The sequence below is a fragment of the Myotis davidii genome, unplaced genomic scaffold, assembly GCF_000327345.1.
Source record: "Myotis davidii unplaced genomic scaffold, ASM32734v1 scaffold184, whole genome shotgun sequence".
Lineage (NCBI taxonomy): Eukaryota > Metazoa > Chordata > Mammalia > Chiroptera > Vespertilionidae > Myotis > Myotis davidii.
In genome coordinates, this window is record NW_006297021.1 from 52,947 (window position 1) to 72,192 (window position 19,246).

General features: G+C 41.5%; 1 protein-coding gene across 4 annotated transcripts; it reads right to left on the minus strand.

Annotated features, from left to right (window-relative positions):
* Positions 1-7,184: 7,184 nt before the first annotated feature.
* Positions 7,185-17,280, minus strand: LOC102755694 (zinc finger protein 596-like). Of its 4 annotated transcripts, none has more exons than XM_015569757.1 (8): positions 17,109-17,280; positions 15,868-16,026; positions 15,568-15,638; positions 13,007-13,087; positions 11,352-11,478; positions 10,086-10,181; positions 9,266-9,348; positions 7,185-8,804 (listed from the first exon to the last, which is right to left on the minus strand). In XM_015569757.1, exons 4-8 carry the CDS (start codon positions 13,016-13,018, stop codon positions 8,157-8,159), a joined length of 966 nt encoding a protein of 321 aa, XP_015425243.1. In that variant the 5' UTR covers positions 13,019-13,087; positions 15,568-15,638; positions 15,868-16,026; positions 17,109-17,280; the 3' UTR covers positions 7,185-8,156. The 4 variants fall into 4 exon arrangements, with proteins under 4 accessions (XP_015425243.1, XP_006772716.1, XP_006772714.1 ...); XM_006772653.2 differs by having other exon boundaries at positions 7,185-8,801; positions 15,868-16,128; XM_006772651.2 differs by having other exon boundaries at positions 15,868-16,128.
* Positions 17,281-19,246: the final 1,966 nt, after the last annotated feature.

Below are 19,246 nucleotides of genomic sequence, written 5' to 3' on the forward strand. Positions count from 1 at the left end.
TATATATATATTGCATAGACACAGACAATAGAATAGTGAAGGCCTGAGGTGGGGGAAAGGCAGCTTAGAAGAGGTCAATGGGGGAAAAAGGGAGATTTATGTAATAATTTCAACAATAAAGATTAAAAAAATAACAGAATTCACAATTCCATTGAAATTCAAAGGTCAAGAATCATTTGGATATCATTATACAAACTGGAGGAAAATGTGGGGTGATATTCACTCACCCAAATGGGTATTGGAGAATGCCTGAAAAGCCTGCAGAGAATCTCACCATGACTCTCAATATGATACCCCAGGAGACTCTTCTTCAAATATTGCAAAACAAGTGATAGACTTAGAGAAGACCTTTGTAATCACACCCAACAAGCAATGCAACCATAATTCAATGGTCACATAGAGATGGTGCCAGAAACTTGGGAGGATGCATATTATCAGAAGGAAATCAAAGCAAACCTATTCCATGATGGACTCCAGTGTGGAGGTATTTGAAACTATCTCCAGGAATGGAATTACATTTATTTTAAAACCATTTCTACAGTATCAATCTTTAGAAGAACTAACAAAACATACATAATAGTTCTAAATTATTCACTAATCCTGCATCTTCCCCCTAAACCAGGGAGAGGGACACATCTCCTGGTGACATCGGGATGAGTGATGGCACTGCAGACCCTCTGTTCTCCAGATCTCTTCCAGAGCCAGCTGGGAGGAGGCATTTTACTTCCTCAACATGTGTTAATATTTCCAGAGCATTGCTAGCCATTAAGGGGCAGGCCTTAAATTTTCCAGCCATCGCAGAACTATCTGGACACAGCTGCTTAATTCTGGCATGCAGCTTTCTGGACCTCGGTCCCTGCACACCAAAACCATATTCTCCATCCAATCTGATATCTTACATCTATAACCACTCCCCTGCACTTTCCTTCTCTTTCCAGTCAGAACTATAGCCTGGAAAATGATCGAATTTCCTCCCTAAGGTTGGCTACGCCCTACTCCAGGCGCTAAGGATCAAGCCCTCAAACACAACTGAAATAGTGTTGCCTCCCACCTCTTACAATTGAGCAATGCTTAGACAGGAAGGCAAAGACAAACCACGGAGGGCAACAAATCCAAACAAATGGACCTCAAATTAATACTGAAAGTGAAAAAAATATATAATCTCAGTCTGGATTATAAATCAAAGCTCATCCTTTGGTGACTCTCAACATCCAATGTAACCAACACAATTCAGCCATATGGAAACTAGAATTAGGTTTACAATTCTTCCAGAATTTTGTACATGAGAGTACATAACCTGAAACAGGAGATCTATTTCTTTTAAAATATGTTTTTGTTTATTTGAGAGAGAGGAAAGCAGAGGGAGAGAGGGATAGAAACATCATTGATGAAAGTGAATCATGGTTTGGCTGCCTCCTGCATGAGCCATACTTTGGATGGAACTGTTAACCCTTGCATGTGCCCTATCCAGGAATTGAGCTGTGACCTTCTGGTTCATGTGTCCATGCTCAACCACTGAGCCACTCCAGCTGGGCAGAAGATCTACTTTTAAAAGCATATTGGTCTTTGCATACAAATGGTTTGTGTGCCAGGATGAAGGAAAATCACACTAAAAAAGGAATATTCAACAGTCTCATAAACAATGAAGCCAAACTAGAAAATAATGGCAATCATAGATGACATAATCTGTCAACTGAAAATTAATAAGTAAATTTTTCCTTTTAAAGAATTTTGGGCCCTAGTTGGTTTGGCTCAGTGGATAGAGCCTCAGCCTGTGGACTAAAGGGTCCCTGGTTCAATTCCTGTCAAAGGCACATGCCTGGGGTTCAGGCTCGATTGCAGTAGGGGGCGTGCAGGAGTCAGCCAATCAATGATACTCTCTCATCATTGATGTTTCTATCTCTATCTCCCTCTTCCTTTCTTTCTAAAATCAATAAAAATATATAAAAATAATTTTGGCACAAAAAACTCAAACACATTATGAAAATGGCATAAAAATATAGTTTTTTAATGCATAAGTACAAATGGAACAAAGCTAAAGCAATATTCATGAATAATTATTTGCCTTTAATATGTTCATTTTAAATGATTAAGATAAATATAAGCACCTATCTCAAGACATTTGAGAAATAAAATGAAAAATGTCACATGATGAAACACATGAAAGGAAATTAATTCAGAGAAGCAGAAAATGAAGCTTGTACAACCATAAAAAGAACAAAAACATAAGATATAGATCAAAGTGCCAATAGTGCTTTCTGAGGGAAGGAAATGCCCTCTAGCAGAGGTTGCCAACTGGTAGTCCTCGGACCCTGGTGGTCTGTGAGGTCTGAAAGGTTGGCGACTGCTGCCCTACAGCATGTGGCAGACTGTCACTGCCAGGCTTTCTTGATTTAGAACACTGGGCCTTTGGCCAGTGCTATCGGGGGTCTGAAGTTTAGCTATTTCATTTCATTAATTTAAATCTTACACTCCCATGCAGCTGGCAAGTACTATGCTGGGCAGCAAGATCTAGGATCTTGGGGTAAGCATTCAAAATTGCAAATAGATTCAACACAAAGATGAAAAAGAAGCACAAACAGTCAAATATTGGAAATGTGGGGGTGAATGAATATTGACCCAATAAAACTTGGAGATCACCAGAAGCTGCTGTGATATGACATATAATGTTAAGGGACTGTGGCCAGCTCACATCGTAGTGTTTGGAGAACTCACCAGATGGAAAACTGGAGGAGATGGTGGAGCCAAATGGATGCTGAGGCCAGTTCCACAAAGCAGCCAATCCTCTTCTTCCAACGTCCCAAAACCTTCAGTTCCCTCGTCTAGTGGCAAATGGACCCTTTTACTATTCAACTCCCTTTTATCCTGGGAAGACAGTAAATCCAGTTAGTGTGATGTTCTTAGGACACACCCTGATCCAGGAAATACCAATGAGCTTAAACTGGATTAGAGTCTGTTGGTCACACCCTGTTCAATGTGATTGGATTTTCCAGACTAATACCCAGCTACAATTATCCTATAATGATGTGAAAAAGGACCCTGTGAAAGTATGTTAGACAGCTCCATCTACTCCTTTATCCACTGATAGGTCTTTCTGTGTGCATTCTATGTACAGGGAACAGTCCCTGTCTTGGGACTCAAGCAGACCATCGGACTACCCACCTGGGGCTGGAGTTTTCTGTGGGACCTGCAGACATAAAGATAAAAGGAAAGATGGAGAAATATGAGATACCAATAAAGAGCTGACCTGAAATATATTACTGGGATAAAAAGAAATCACAATGTGACATATTTTGCAGAATTTTATTTTATTTTTTTTAAATATATTTTATTGATTTTTACAGAGAGGAAGGGAGAGAGAGATAGAGAGTTAGAAAGATCGATCAGCTGCCTCCTGCACATCCCCTTCTGGGGATATGTCCACAACCCAGGTACATGCCCTTGACCGGAATCGAACCTGGGACCTTTCAGTCTGCAGGCCGACGCTCTATCCACTGAGCCAAACCGGTTTCGGCCAGAATTTTATTAATAGCAAACAAAAACTGAAAACCAGAAATTGAATATAGAATTTCATAAACAGAAAGGGCAAAGTCATGAGAAGAGTCCTCTAAGGGAAGAACAATGACTTGGAGGACTCCCCACAGAGCTGATGTGCTGTTCTCCAGTGTGGGTTCTCTGGTGTCTTATGAGATTAGCATGCTGACTAAAGGCGTCCCCACACTGAGCACATTCATATGGTTTTTCTCTAGTGGTCCTCCGTTCTGGGCCACGAAGTTTCAATCGCACTGTATGTGTGCGCCCATAGTGGTATTTTGTGGAAGAGCCACACTCAAGGGGCCAAAGAGCCGCATGTGGCTCCCAAGCCGCAGTTTGCCAACCACGGTCCTAGGTGAACCATAGACTTAGTTCCTCATCTTCCTCTGATGTGGTTAACACTTTCCCACCCTGCCTCTACAGTGAAATCACCTGAGGAGAGATTTTAGAAAAAGAAGTACATGTTCATTTCAACCTCAGAATGTACTCATTTACTGGGTCTCAATGAGGCCCGTGGTTTGGACTGTGCTTGTTGGGAAGAGCATAGGTCAGCACCTTGATGTTTGGGTTCAATAAGGGTGTCTGTTGAAGGAGAACATTTTCATCTCTAGGAACAAAGTGGTGAAATCCTTTCATTTTGCTTGGGGCAAGCATATTTTCTTAATTATTTACAAAGCAGCTTAAGGACTGGCTAATAGGATTAGGGAAATTATCTTACTACAGCTTTATTTTCTGGGCTGATCCTTGGGTTGGGGAAGAAACAGCTAAGGCCCACATTGAAATTATTGCATGATGCAAAAATACTGATTTAACTAAGATATAGACCAGTGATGGCGAACCTTTTGAGCTCAGCGTGTCAGCATTTTGAATAAGCCTAACTTAAGTCTGGTGCCATGTCACATATGGAAATTTTTTGATATTTGCAACCATAGTAAAACAAAGATTTATATTTTTGATATTTATTTTATATATTTAAATGCCATTTAACAAAGAAAAATCAACCAAAAAATGAGTTCACGTGTCACCTCTGACACACGTGTCATGGGTTTGCCATCACTGATATAGGGTATGCTCAGAGACTTTGCGGTCCACCCCGCACCCTCCAATTACCTCAGTGTATCTTAATTCAGAACTTTGAGAGCAAAAATCAAAGAGCTTTCTAGGTTTCTGTGGGCAGAATACTGTCTCCTGTCCTCATGTTGGAAACCTAGGATGAGGTAAAACCAAGGTTTTTAGGTGGGATGCCTTTGATATGCCCCCATAACCTTGCCTGAGCAGGGTCATCCCACTCAGAGACATCTAGCATGTGGGGCTGAAGACCATACTTGTGTCAGCACCATGGCTTGGAATGAGACAGATGGTGTTGGATGGAAGATAAATGAAGGAACTGAGATGTGTCGAAGTAGCCATTGGAGAAAGAGCTGTGTGAACCTGAGGTCTGGTTCTCTCCCTGCCAGGCAAGGGGTACAGATCTGAATGCATGTGTTGAAAACGGCATGAGGAAAACTAGAACACCAACATTTAGCTTTTTCAGCCACAGATTTTATTGTTGAAGTATCTGCAAGCATTGCTACATTTTAAGATGAATTTCTTACAAAATTCTACCCTCAATGCTTCCTGATCACTTTTCCCTCCTGCATTTAATGCCTTACATTTGTAAACAACTTTATCTCCTGAAAGACTCATTATTTGCTGAGTTATGTGTTGAAAAACTCGTTTAGAAATGTTGACCCACGCAGACACACACACAGAGGATCATGGCTTCTGAGATGAAATCTAAGCTATTTCTGCTTTGGTTTTAGGATTCCTATCTCCTTGGTTTGTGAAACTTAAGTTTGACTAAGAAATAAGTGATCAACGAATGCCTTATCCTTCTGACACAGTGGTTTGTACAGTATGAATCCTCACATTTACCACTAGTGTTGCTTTATGAAGAAAAGGTTTCTTGTGATTTTGCCTTGAATAACTTCACTAGAGTGAATGATTTGTAAAGAAATGTTTGGATTTCCTCAAGAGGGGTAATGTTCTGATTTCCTGTTTTAGTGTTGTGTCCTCCCTGTGTATAATGTGCACACAAGCCTGGTAGTTGGCTGAATGTTTGCCAATAGTGACCACAGCCCTAGTGTTTATTTCTTGTGAAATTTGTTCCTTTTACCAATAATTATAAATGCAGCCTTATGTATTATCCTCTGAAGAATATGGCAACCATCTTCAAAGTTCAGAGCTGTTGCTGAGGACATGTAAATTAGCATTTTTACAATGTGAGTTGTCATGTTACCTGAGATCAGGCCAATGATTAAAGGCTCGCACAAAGATACCATACATATGGATGCACTCACGTAATAAAGGCTTTTCTGGGCCAAGGAGCATGAAGATAAATGGATCTCCCACATTGCTGAGTGTTTCTTTCATGTATGAGTGTGCAGGTGTGTTTAAATGATAAAGCTGTGATTGATGTCTCTCCTGTATTTATTACATGTGCAATGACATGTCATGGCAGTGCAGGTCAGACTATCTACTGGAGGCTTTCATGAGTCCTCTCCTGTATTGAATGCACTCATGTTTTCTAAGGGAAGGACAATGACTGCTGAAGGATTTCCCGCATAGCTGATGTGCATATGCTGTTCTCCAGTGTGGGTTCTCTGGTGTCTTTTGATTAGCATGTGGATTGAGGGGGTTCTCACACTCACCACATTCATAAAGTTTCTCTCCTGTGTGAATTCTTTCATGTTGTCTCAAGTAAGAATTTGACTGAAGGCTTCCCCACACTCATACCTTCATAAGGTTTCCCAACACTGCATTAGATTGTATTTCTAAGTTCAGATCTTTGCAAAAAGCCTTTCCCACATAGAAGACATTTAAATTTCTCTCCAGTGTGATCTTGTGTCATCTGAGGATGAAGGCATTACTAAAGGCTTTCTAGGAACATTCACATAATTTTCCTCAATGTGTCTCTAAGGCATAGCTCTTCACTGGCTGATGTAGGTTTCTTTCTTATATGAATTAACCAATGTTGAGACACAGCATACCTATGAGTAAATTCATCCCTCAAAGGAACCTTTGGGATCCTTTTTCTAGAACCCATGCAGAGCTCTCATTCTCAGAGCATGGTGGGGGCAGAGGTAGGATTCTGGAACTATTCTGAAGTTATAAAGATCAAGGACTGCTCCTGGGGTGGGGGTAGAAAGGGAAGAGACTTAGATGTCCAGGGAGGAACCCTGAGGCTAATGAAAGACCACAAGAGAGGGACACCTTTGGAGGGTGAGGCCCTAAAGGCGGTTAGTGCCTCATAGGGAGGACACAATGTTGACTGAGAAGAAGGGATTATACAAGGAAGGGCAGAGCTGCTCAGGGGCAGGGGCAGGGGCAGGGCTGGAGCCTATGTTACTGTTTATACTAGTTATGACACTGTCCCATGCCCTGCTGGGCCCGGCTCACAGCGCACAGAGAAACCTGTCAAAGGTCCCTGCTGTGACCACTAGGACACAGATGAAGACAGAAGATGGTGAGCTGTATGAAAGCAGCCGTGGGAGAAAGGAATACTCAGAGAGACAGGCTGAACCTCTAACCCACATGCCCAGGTGTGCAGACTCCCACATCTGCATTTACAACTGTGTGAAAAAAGAAAACCAGGATTTTATCAACATAGATTTTTCAGCAACAGTTTATTGTTTAATAGCAATAATCTATTGAAAAAGTTTAATCTAATTTCTTACAAAATTTTGCATTTAATAGTCTCAGTTTACCCTATCTTGCATTTATATGACATATTTTCCCCAGGAATAGTTTTTTCCCCCCTCAAAATTATGAATCATGTGCTAAGTAGTATGTTAAATAAACCCCTAGAGGGTTTATTTTTTTCCCTAGACTGAATTTTCAGGTATGAAATCCAGCAGAAGCTTTCTCCACTTTGAGTATAGGACTGCTGTCCCCTAAACATGAGGACTGTAGTGCTGACTATAAAGGAGTGATCTCTGTCCTTTCATGACACAGAACGTGTTTTCTATTCTCCAAATTCTCATATGAGCCACAGCATTCCTCTCTGAATAACGAAAGGACTTCCCATAACTTTTCACCGAATCATTTCCCAAGGAAAACTTATTGGTATTCCTCAAGAGGTTTTAGTCTCCTAAATACTGGTCTAGTGGTTATTTCATCACTGAGTTTTCTTGTGCACACCATGCTTGGAGCTTGGCTGAATAAATGTTCATAGCAATTACAGACCTAGGGGTTCTCCCAAGTGGGGTTTGCTCACATTGTTTACCATGAATTATAAATGAAAGCATTCCCAGTGACTGCAGACTGAGGGGTTCTCCCCTGTGTGAATTTTCTAGTATGAAGCTGAGAGCTGTTGCTACAGACTTCTGCATTCTTTATACTTCCAGTGTGAGTTCTCCCATGTCACCTATGGTCAGACGAGTGGCTGAAGGTTTTGCCAGAGAGATTCCATACAACTGGATTATCTTCCATCTACATTTGCATATGGAAGATGAATAAGGATGACTGCAGGACCTTCCACATTGATCACAGACAGTGTTTCCTTAATGTGCGAGTCCTTGCTGTTTTTTAATGTTAAAACTATGATTGAGTTTTCTTCTATATTCATTACTTATAATACCATGTCATCTCAGGTCAGGATATTTACTGAAGGCATTCAAAATTTTATCTCCATTGTGGGTTCCTTCATGTCGTCTAAGGGCAGAACACTGACTGAAGGCTTTCCCACACAGATGACATCCATAAGGTTTCTCTCCTGTGTGAGTTCTCTCATGTCGTCTCAGGGCAGAACATTTACTGAAGGCTTTCCCACACTGACAGCACTCATACGGTTGTTCTCCAGTGTGTGTCCTTTGGTGCTGTCTGAGGTTAGACGACTGACTGAAGGCTTTCCCACATATATGACATTCATAAGGTTTCTCTCCGGTATGAGTGAGACTATGTTTTCTAAGGTCAGAGCTCTGAATAAAGGCATTCCCACAGATGTGGCATTCGTACGGTTTCTCTCCAGTGTGAGTCATCTCATGTCTTCTAAGGCTAGAGCAATTACTGAAGGTTTTCCCACATAGATGGCACTCATATGATTTAAGTCTGGTGTAAAGTTTCTTATGTTGATTAACATATGACTGGTCACTAAAGGATTTTTGATATTGTTTGCTGATACAGGGTTTCTTTTCCATATGAGTTAACACATGTTGAGTCACTGTGGAGCTATGAGTGAAATCTCCCAAATCATTATATTCACAGGGATCCTCTTGAGTGTGAAATTTCTGCTTTGGGGAAAAAGATGAAAGGCTGTTAACTGATTTGCCCACATAAGTTCATACATTTACTTCTCTACATATGAGTACTAAACTAATCTTTCAGTGATGGTATCCAATTAAAATGTTTCCAATGATGCCTACATATGCATGGTGTGTTACTCCACTCCACACAGATTTTCTCTTTTGTAGCATCCCAACTACAGAGCTTATAGGTCAATTTTGAAAACTTCAATATGTTTCAAAGACTAGGTATACAAACAACATTTATGCAGTTGTCCTTTTTATTAATATCTCAGGTTATAGTTATGAGCTTAGGTTAATTCCTTCTCTACATTGAAACTACTCCAAGTTTTTTGCTCAGAAAAAGCTTTATCCCAAATTGACATAAATCACACTATTGTACTCAAGTACTAACATCCAATTGCCAAGTTTTAATTTGGATGACCAGAGCGAACACTCAAGAAACTTACCAATTGCATGATTGTAAATGTGTCCTTTCCACTGATATGTTGTGTGGCTATCACTTCTTCATTTTGAACGGCACTTTCCCTGCCTAAAATAATTTTTAAAAAATTAGAATGGCTTTAGGGGAATGAAGATGTGAGCATGTCTCAAAAATTGGCATTCTGATGGGGAATACTCTAAGGAAGTAGAAACACACCCAAAGGCACTGACAATTAGTAAAGATTTTCAGGATTGAAGTACAAAAAACATAAAATAGATGTTGGGTAGCAAAAGAGAGGGAAACTTTCAAAGGGCAGGATCAGAACAAGATTATTATGTGAAAGCTTAACTTCAATAGCATATGAAAATCCTTATCCCTCGAGCCAATGACAGGAGGACACATGAATTGTGACTGATTATATATATATGTATATATGAATGGAATAATGACAGCATCTGAATAATTTTGCTTCATTGTCCATCTACATTTTGAAAAATGTCACTCAAACTTCCCAAAGCCTTTACTTGATAGTCTTAGGCAGTGGTGGTGAACCTATGACACGTGTGTCAGACACCTCTGACAGGTGAACTCATTTTTTTGGTTGATTTTTCTTTGTTAAATGGCATTTAAATATATAAAATAAATATCAAAAATATAAATCTTTGTTTTACTATAGTTGCAAATATCAAAACATTTCTATATGTGACAGGGGACCAGAGGTAAGTTAGGGTTTTTCAAAATGCTGACATGCCGAGCTCAAAAGGTTTGCCATCACTGGTCTAAGGACTTACTCAGTCACTGAGCAGACATCTCCTCACACTGAAGCCCTGACCCCCGCTGCTCACCTGCACTCTGGCCTTGGAGAAACCCAGTCCCTTCACTCCATAGCTCTTCTCCTTGCTCTAGCTGAAAAGTCACATCTGATTTGCAGATCCAATACCCTGTTTGTGAAAGAAAGTTATATGGATTTTGATATATCTCTCTCTATATAAAAGGCTAAGTGACCTTCTGACTGTCCGACTGGCTGGTATGATGCACACTGACCACTAGGGGGCGGATGCTCAATGCAGGAGCTGCCACGCTGCAGTGACTTCGCAGTGGTGGTTCTCAGGTCACACACCCCAAAAACAGAGAGGAGAGAGCCCGATCCCGGGGTGTGTCACCTGAGAACCGCCCTCTCGCAATCCGGGACCCCCTGGGGGATGTTGGAGAGCCAGTTTTGGCCTGATCCCCACAGGCCAGGTTGAGGGACCTCACATGCTGGAGGGACCCTGCTCACTCTGTAGATGCCCTGTGAGCTGTGGCGCTGCCCCAGGTGTGGCCGGCCGGGGAGGGACCACAGGAGGTTCCAGGGCATCTCTGGCCCATCTCGCCCAGTCCCGATCTGCTGGCCACCTTCTAATTAATTTCCTTTCAATGTGCACAAATCCATGCACTGGGCACTAGTGTACTAATAAAAATGCATTCTCATCCAAGTCCACGACAGGCTACTGAGGAAGAATAAGATCACTCAAGGTCATCAAAGGCACCAACACCTTTAACAAAGAAAACAGGTAAGAAATCCAAGTCACATGTCCACAGTAGTAAGACCTCTGGGTGCTGATGTCCACCCTCACATTCAGTCAGAAAGCAGAATCTTCCATCTTTTCAAAAATGGGGAAGTTACATGTCTCCAAAGTGACTTGAATATTATTTTCAAATGTAAGTTTCAAAAGAATAATCAAGTTTGTCATTTTCACTACTCTGGTCTTAAGTTCAACATAGTGACTAGAACAGAATAATTATTTAGAAAATTTAATCAATTTATTTAAGCATTCAAAAATATTCATTGAGCTCCCAGTTCTGTTCTGAGTGTTAGATATTGAGTAGTAAGAAAGACATTAAATTGGGATCAAGATTACATTCTAGTTGGGTGAGAAACTAGGTGTAAGTAAATGAAAAGAGACAACTTTTATTCCATGTAGTTTTCATGTCTATGACAGAATCATGGTAGAGAGAGGAGTGGGCTGTGGAAGCTATTCTAGATAATTGTTGAATGAATGAATGAATACCTATTTACATACATACATACATACATACATACAAACAAACATAAAAGTTGACACACTCACCCAGGGAAACCAGGTGACTGATATTCTCTAGCATCACATCTCTGTACAGCTTTCTCTGGTGTATGTCCAGCAGGGCCCACTCTTCCTGGGTGAAGTCAACAGCTACATCTTCAAATATCACTGATTCCTGAAATATCAAGGACATTCTGGTTTCGATAGAGTAACCCCAGCCAATGTCCAGAGTAGGAGGGTAGAGATGGCAACCTAAGAAAGGGGGATGAGAAGCTGGGTATATAGCAAGATCAAACTGAAGTTGGGGTTCTCAGTGCTGAGCTGGCATCTGCCTTTCAGATATATCACAGACATATTCATAGTCTGAACTAATAAGCCTTTGTTAAAAAGGAAAATCATATGAAACATGGTGTAATATAACTTTGAAATTTTCCAGAACTGATTTTTACTTCCAGACCCTTAAAAAGTTGTAAGTAAAACTCACTTCCTGGTTAATGTCAAGTAATTTTACAGACTTCTAATTAAGGCAAATGATAACTATGATTTGCCACTGTTGAATCATGACTATAGTTACATCATTCCCCTGTGTGAACCTCAGACTCCTTGTCTACGAAAGGGTTTAATAATGTGTTGTGAGTGTTGAAAGATTCCACAAACTAATCTTTTCTATGTAAACATGTATTAAACACATGCCATTGGTCTATAACTCACTAAAATGTCCAGGATCCTTGAAGCAATCTCCGGCATCCCTCATTGGTACCAGTAGGTGCTGTCTGTCTTATTGCTACAGGACTCAAGTGTTCATAATAAACAACAGGTCAAATGGTCAGCAGCACAAGCCAGGGCTCTGAGAGGCTGTGCTGAAGGACAGTCCTAACCTGACTGCCCTGTGGGATGAGGCCTCCCATCCTTGACTTTATCTGGGGCCTCAAGCAGCAGTTGTCACTGTGTCCTTTGTAGCTTTATCTTGTCTCCAGCTAATGGATAGAAGAGCCCCTGGATTGGTTTAGGTCTATCTAGTTCTCCAACGATTTTCCAGGGTCCTACATTTGATTCTGCTCTACTCCCTGCCCTGCATGCACAGCTGCAGGTAAGGCATAAAAGTCCATAGACATGAATTCCAGCTACCAAGTATGAAGGAAAGGTCAATTACAGAAAGACAAAATGTGTAACTGGGACAAGAATGATCATGAGAATTTTAGGTGTCTTTTAAGAATTTTTCAAAAGTGAAAATATATTCTAGCAAGACCTTCCACTTAACATGGAAAAAATAAATGAATGATTCCTCATGCTCACCGAGCACCTGTAACATTCAATGACTGGCCTCCCTGATGAAACCACTGCCTCCCCAGTTCAACCCCTCATTCATCTCTATTCACCACACCCACCCACCTCTGTAGTCAATAGCATGATTAAGGAGTTCATTATTTCCCAGTGAGGCCATGCACTGAATTAGAGAAAGCTTCTCTCATCTCTTCTGCACATGTACAACCTGCAGGAATAAATCAGTATGATGTTAGGAAGAATGTTAGTCATCGGGAGGTTCCTGACCCATTACAGCCATCTCAGTCCTGGGGAAATTTCACTGGAGCTCAGATCTCTGACTACCTCCTGATTGCTTAGGACAGTGATGAAGTAGGAGAAATTTGCCCACTGATGTCAACAGCAGTGTGATTTCAGTAGAAGGAGGCATTCCTACTCACCAGTGGCTGCATGGTCAGTGACTCAGTTGCCAGGTATCTTTCTCTGGGTTTTCACTCACAGACAAAAGGACACAGGCAAAGCTGAGGACAGAGAAAGAAGCCATGTGACTCCAATCTTATGCACAATATCCAGACCCTCCTGTCATGAAACTCCAGTGTTCAGCTGGGGGTGTTCCCTACTCCCAGCGTAACCAACAGGCAGAGAGTCTTCAAGAAATGCAGAGGACTCTCCTCCTCCCCTAGGGCCACAAGAATGAAGACTATGAGTAGAGTTGATAATAAAAAGCAAAGAAATTCAGAAACCTTACGGATAAGAATATCAAATGTACTGAGCTTTGTATGCTAATTAGGCCATGGCATTCAGCTATTCAGTTCCCTCCCTGATTTCCAAGTATAGTAATCCCTGACTCACACCATATGCAGACATTGGTATCCACCTGCAGGTAAGCACTGTGGAATTTCTCAGGTGTCAGTACTGCCTTATGCACTAGGAGGGATTCTCCAACCTCCACATAATCCTCTGGATCCTCATTTCCTCCTGCTCAAGTACCCAAGCAACTAAGAAAGTGTTTTTTGATAGAGTTATCCATTCAACAACTTATTCCATTTGGAGGATTCAATGGCACCCATCCCATCCCAATCAAGTCCTTTAAATCTCTGCCAGCAGAAAGTGGCAGGAAGATATACATGAGTCATAGAGGCACTGGCATGTACTGCCTCGGTCCTCTAGGTCAAAGAAGCCCAGATAATACAGAATTGCTGGAAATCTACTTGGTCCATCTCATATTTTCATAAGGTGGTAGCTGAAATCCTATTCTGTATTAACCTTCATTAGCTGCAGTATCCCTGTATTTCAGCGTGCACACACGTATGCTTATGTGTATATGTATGTATGATAGTACACGTAAAAGTGTGTGAGACACACACAGAGAAAGTATTTATAAACTCTAAATTCTCTCCTAAAATAGCAATAATCAGGTGTATTTCATGGAAAATGATAATATATCATAAACAAAAGTAGCATTAACTTACCCATTTGTACCTGAAGTTCAGAAAAATAAAACAAGTGACATAAACAGAAGTGATTCCAAAAATTTTAATACTATAACAAAGTTTAATTTAAAAAAATATTTTTTTTATTGATTTCAGAGAGGAAGGGAAAGGGAGAAATAGAAACATCAATGATTCATGTCCCCTACTGGGGAATGACCCTGAAACCCAGGCATGTGCCCTGCCTGGAAAACAAATGATGACCTCCTGGTTCATAGGTCAATGCTCAGTCACTGAGCCACACCAGCTGGGCACAACGTTTCATTTTTCTGTATGTGAATTTCCAGTAGTTACTCTCCCCTTATTGAAGATTTTCTTTTCTACATTGTATTGTTTGAACTATGTTTCTGGACTCCCTATTGTGTTTTAATGATCTATTTGCCTACTATTTCATCGACAGATTATACCCTCAATTATTTATCCTTTTTAAGAGTCTCTTTCCAGAAGCCTCACCATTTTGCGGATTTTGGTTGTTATGGGCAGTACTGTAGAGAAGCTAAAGTGAGGTCTATCCTCCTCTTTATTTTTAAGACGACTATGATCTATGATATCATTCAGGCTGAGTCAGGGTGACTCCATATAAGTAAAAATGCTTGTGTTTAAAATGTATATTCAAAGGGCATATTTCTCAGGTATCTAGAGTGTGCATATTTTACCATTAAGAAATAGAAAAACAATGCACCGAAGGTCTCATTAGATTTAGCTAATGATTAAGGACTGTGAAACCCTACGAGTTTCAAAAGCTTGAGGCTTCCTAGAATAAATGATTTAGCTTCACTATTGATTTTCCTATATGGACTACGTGCTTTAACTCTTTTGAAAATATTAAACTTATTTGACAGACTAAGGACATGATCTTAAGATAAATGGAGACATAGATATACAAAAGAACAAATAGATTTTGAAGAAAAACCATGCAGTATACATTCATTTTAAGTATAAGTAGTTGATGTTTTAAGAAATGTCATCATCATCACGGAAGATTAGTGCCCCAAGACCAAAAAAATGTTGAACAAGTTTCTCCTGGACTGGATGGCAAAGGTAAGGGCCCAGGCTGGGGACACAGTCAAGCTTCCCCACAGGCTGGTGGTGTGCAAGTGTTTAATGAGTGTGAAGTGCTCACAGTTGGAACACGGAGGATCACTGCTATAATAACTTATATCTTCTTACCCACTCCCCTCATTAAAGCCAGACTGATGTCACAACCATTTAGCCTCTCATATGCAATGACTAAAACTCTGGTCCCATGTGTTACCAGAAGAGATGCCTTATAACAGGGGTCTCTCCCTGCAACAGCCAAAAGTTCTGATAATTAAGGAACTAAAATTAATCACCTTCAACTTGAATCAAAAAGTGCAATTACTGATGATAAGGACCCTGGACAACCTCAGAGCTCCACGGATCCATTACATCTGCCCACTCCAGGAGCCTGGGGTGGCTTCTGTGTGAGAACAGCCATCCCAAGTACACCAAGGAGTCCCTCATGATTTCCCAGGAGGGTCCGTACATACCCTGAAAGGTGTCAGGTACACATCTCCATGGTTCGGAATGTTCAGCGAGCATCTTCCTCTGCTGAAAAGCTCTGCAGAGAAGGAAAGTGACATTCACTCTAAACCCCAGGGAAGCCCAAGGTTCCACCTGTGACCCTGCTGCCCTCTGCAGCCATAAGGCCAGAAAGTGGTTGGATGCTCCCTGCTCCAACTGTGCCCTGAACTCTGATATCCCTCAAACACCTGCTCTACCCTGAGCTTTGCAGCACCTGCTCCTTTCAGAACAGCGAGAACATCTGTCCCCTGGATGTTGGTCCACACCTGGAAATTCGAGTCTTCTCTGCAGTGCACAGGGAGGAGAGTCTTCAGCATCACAGGAACAGGCAGCATCTAGGATACCACGCTCTGCTCTCTGCCCGCCATGTGCCTGTACAGGGATGGAGACTTGAATCCTTGGACTTCCCGGGTGAGTGAAGAGGCCTGAGGCACGGAAGAGTTGTTTAAATGTCTGGATACTGGACACTATTTTTTCTTATTTTCCTCTGAGTCACTCAACAGGGAGGACAGGCCTTTTGATCAGATCTGGAAGAGAAACACCAGATTAATGCAAGGATCTGGTAACTGGGAAAAGGTAGCCACTCCCCAGGATAGTTCACCACCCAAGATGCTCCACAGTACAGTTTACCGATGGGGGTTACCCAGAGAATATGGGTAATCCCAGGAGAGGGAAGGAAGAGTTAGGAAAACTAACAAGGCATTGGCCATGGGATTATGTTGGGTTTTGATTTCAAGGCAAATTTAGGTTTAAATGTAAAATCTTTTTTCATCTTTAGAATTTTTCTTCTAATAAAATATAGGGCTATCTGGGGAAGCCCTGTGCATGTGAAACAGGACATCCCTGTGTATGGGAGGAATGCACCTAGGAGTCGTTGTGCTGTTTGCCTCCAAGTGGCAGCATCAAAAAAGGTACTGTGTGGATGAGAACTATGAACCATGTAGAAGCCATGAACTTTCTTAGATTGTGGGGAACCTCCGCCAGCTCCCACACATGTTCCAAATGTACTGTGGAAAACAGTCATCATGTTGAGCCAGGCAGAGTCTCTCTCTGCAGACATATATTTCTCTCTAAACAATCACCATGAATTCATGTGATTTAAGGAGAACTAAACTCAATGAAAAAAAGATGCAGTAGCTATTAAAAAGGCTCAAGTATAAAAGAGGTAGAAGTGAAAAGTTATTGAAAGTTAATATTCAAGAAATCCTTTGCCTGTAGCAGAACATTATTTTAAAATTATTCTACAATTTCAGTAATGGACAGCTTACAAATTATTAAAATCCCCCAGGCCCAGGGAACAAGCGTAGAAAGCTAGAGAGGGGGTCCAAGCCTTCTGGAGCCTTTGTAGTATTTTCTAAGTGTGCTACAGAACCACAGAACTGCTCATGCTGCTCCACAGGCCTGCGGGCGTGGAACAGGGCAAGGAGGGGCTAATGGAGGCTCCTACAACAGCCTCGACTCTCACCAACAGCCCCAGGATCAGAAGCGAGATGCCAGAAGTACACACCTGAAGGTGGTAGAGTGGAACACAAGGCAGAAAGTGCAGCAGGACAGGGCCAGGAAAGGCTTTCGTCTTAATGTTCGTAGTAGGTGGGGCTCTGGGGGACTGGTGGGCAGGACATGGTCCTTGAGTCCAGACACCTTCCCAGAGGCCAGATCCCCTGTAAGGCACACACACAAAACATGTAAGTTAATCAATATAAGAGTTGTCTCTGAATGGCAGATTGTTTTCCAGATATATTTTTATATTCTATTGGAGGCCCAGTGCATGAAGTTTGTGCACTGGTACGGTCCCTAGCAGCTGCTGGCCGGATACTCCCTCCCTTCCCCTGGCTGGCCCTGCCCCCTGGTAGAACTCCTGGTCAAGGGAACAATTTGCATACCGCCCTTTTATTATATAGGATCATTTTTTACTCATTTGTATTTCAGCATTTTGGAACAATTAACACATCTAAATAAAAATTCATTTAATATTTTTTTAAAGAGAAAGGATGACAGTTGCTACAACATGAGTGTAGATTACACAGAAAATTCAAGTGATGGCTTATTCTACACCGTCCTTTTGGTAATAAGCAATATGTACAGTCAACAAATAATGAGCCATTTTGAAAGTCATCCAGTAACTAGACAAAGTCCAGGCAAGAGGAGGTTTTTTTTTTTGCATTAGCATATATGTTTTCATATAGCATGCAGATTTTTGAAAGAAAACAGAAGTTTAGTGAGAGTTTCTGCTGGGCCTACAAACATTTGCTCCTATTGGATGCTATTAAGAGGCTATTAATATCATCTAATAAAGTTTCTATTACTCACTGAAGACCATGAACTTAAAAAAAACTCCTTGCCACAACTGTTGACACTAAGCATTTCGCAGATATTCTCCCTTGAAGAATAGAAAAAAAATGTGATTATTTCCACTTTAAAATACTGCAAGAAGTTTAGTAAGGCCAAGTATGTACCAAGTAAATTTCTCCTGCTCCTGAGCGTCTCTGTCTTCCTCCCACTCCCTGATCCTTATTCTTATTCCTTCTCCAAGTTCCCTTCACAGAATCTGCCCTTTCCTCATCGGGGAGATGCTTTTGACATACCCTCAGTTGTGACTGTGGGGCAGGCAAGGAGGTCAGCAGGAGAGGCCAGTAGAGAGGAGCAGCACTATCCTCACAGGAAGGACAGGCATGGATGGGAGAGTGGAAGGGTGTGCCCTTCTCACCGCTGCCCTTAAGAAGTACACCTTAGCCCCCACCCACTGGTGTGGCTCAGTGGTTGAGTGGTGATCCATGAGCCAGGGGGTTACAGTTCAATCCAGGTCAGGGCACATGCCTGGGTTGCAAGCTTGATCCCCAGTGTGGAGCGGGCAGGAGGCAGCTGATCAATGATTCTTTCCCATCATTGATGTTTCTATCTCTCTCTCCCTTCCTTTCTCTGAAATCAATAAAAACATATAAAAATTTTAAAAAGTACAACTCCTATTTCATACCACTGAGCAGGAGCCACTTCTCCCATCATTCATGGCTTTAATCACAATGATGTCAAGTATTTAATTCCTCTTTCCCAGAATATCACATAAACTATCAGCGCTAGCTGATCTGGCTCAGTGCATAGAGCATCAACCTGTGGACTAAAGGGTTCTGAGTTTGATTCAGGTACCTAGGTGGCAGGCTGGATCCCTGGCCCTGGTTGGACACATGCAGATGGCAACCAATCGATGTGTTTCTCTCCCACCAATGTTTCTCTCCTTCCACCTTCCACTCTCTCTGAAAATCAATGGAAAAAATATCCTTGGGTGAGGATTAACAAAAACAACAACAATGAATTATGACTGCTAGTAGACCTAATTAGCAGCACTGGGAATCATGAAAATAGCTCTGAGCAATGTAGAAGCCACATAAGCTCTCTTCCCACAAAATTCCATGACGACCCAGCCAATCCTCGCTCGATTTCAGATACAGGACACAGAGGACACAGACCTCGCTGGGAATTTTAGTTCACAGCCAGCTAACTTAAAAGATTACGCAAGGGGAGGAACATGTTGAATGCTGAAGGAACATGTCGATGAAACTCGGCTTTGACTGTTCATGTAAAATAAATAACCAACATGCTTACACATTGAAATAGTGTACGATTATCTGCTCAGTACCAAGGAGTGTC

Excerpts from the sequence above, each read along its gene's own strand:
- LOC102755694 (XM_015569757.1), bottom strand. Across the intron at positions 10,182-11,351 it reads CAGTCACCTGGTTTCCCTGG|GGTATTGGATCTGCAAATCA; the intron begins GTGAGTGTGTCA and ends TTTCACAAACAG. Across the intron at positions 8,805-9,265 it reads CATTTACAATCATGCAATTG|CAGAAATTTCACACTCAAGA; the intron begins GTAAGTTTCTTG and ends TTTTCCCCAAAG.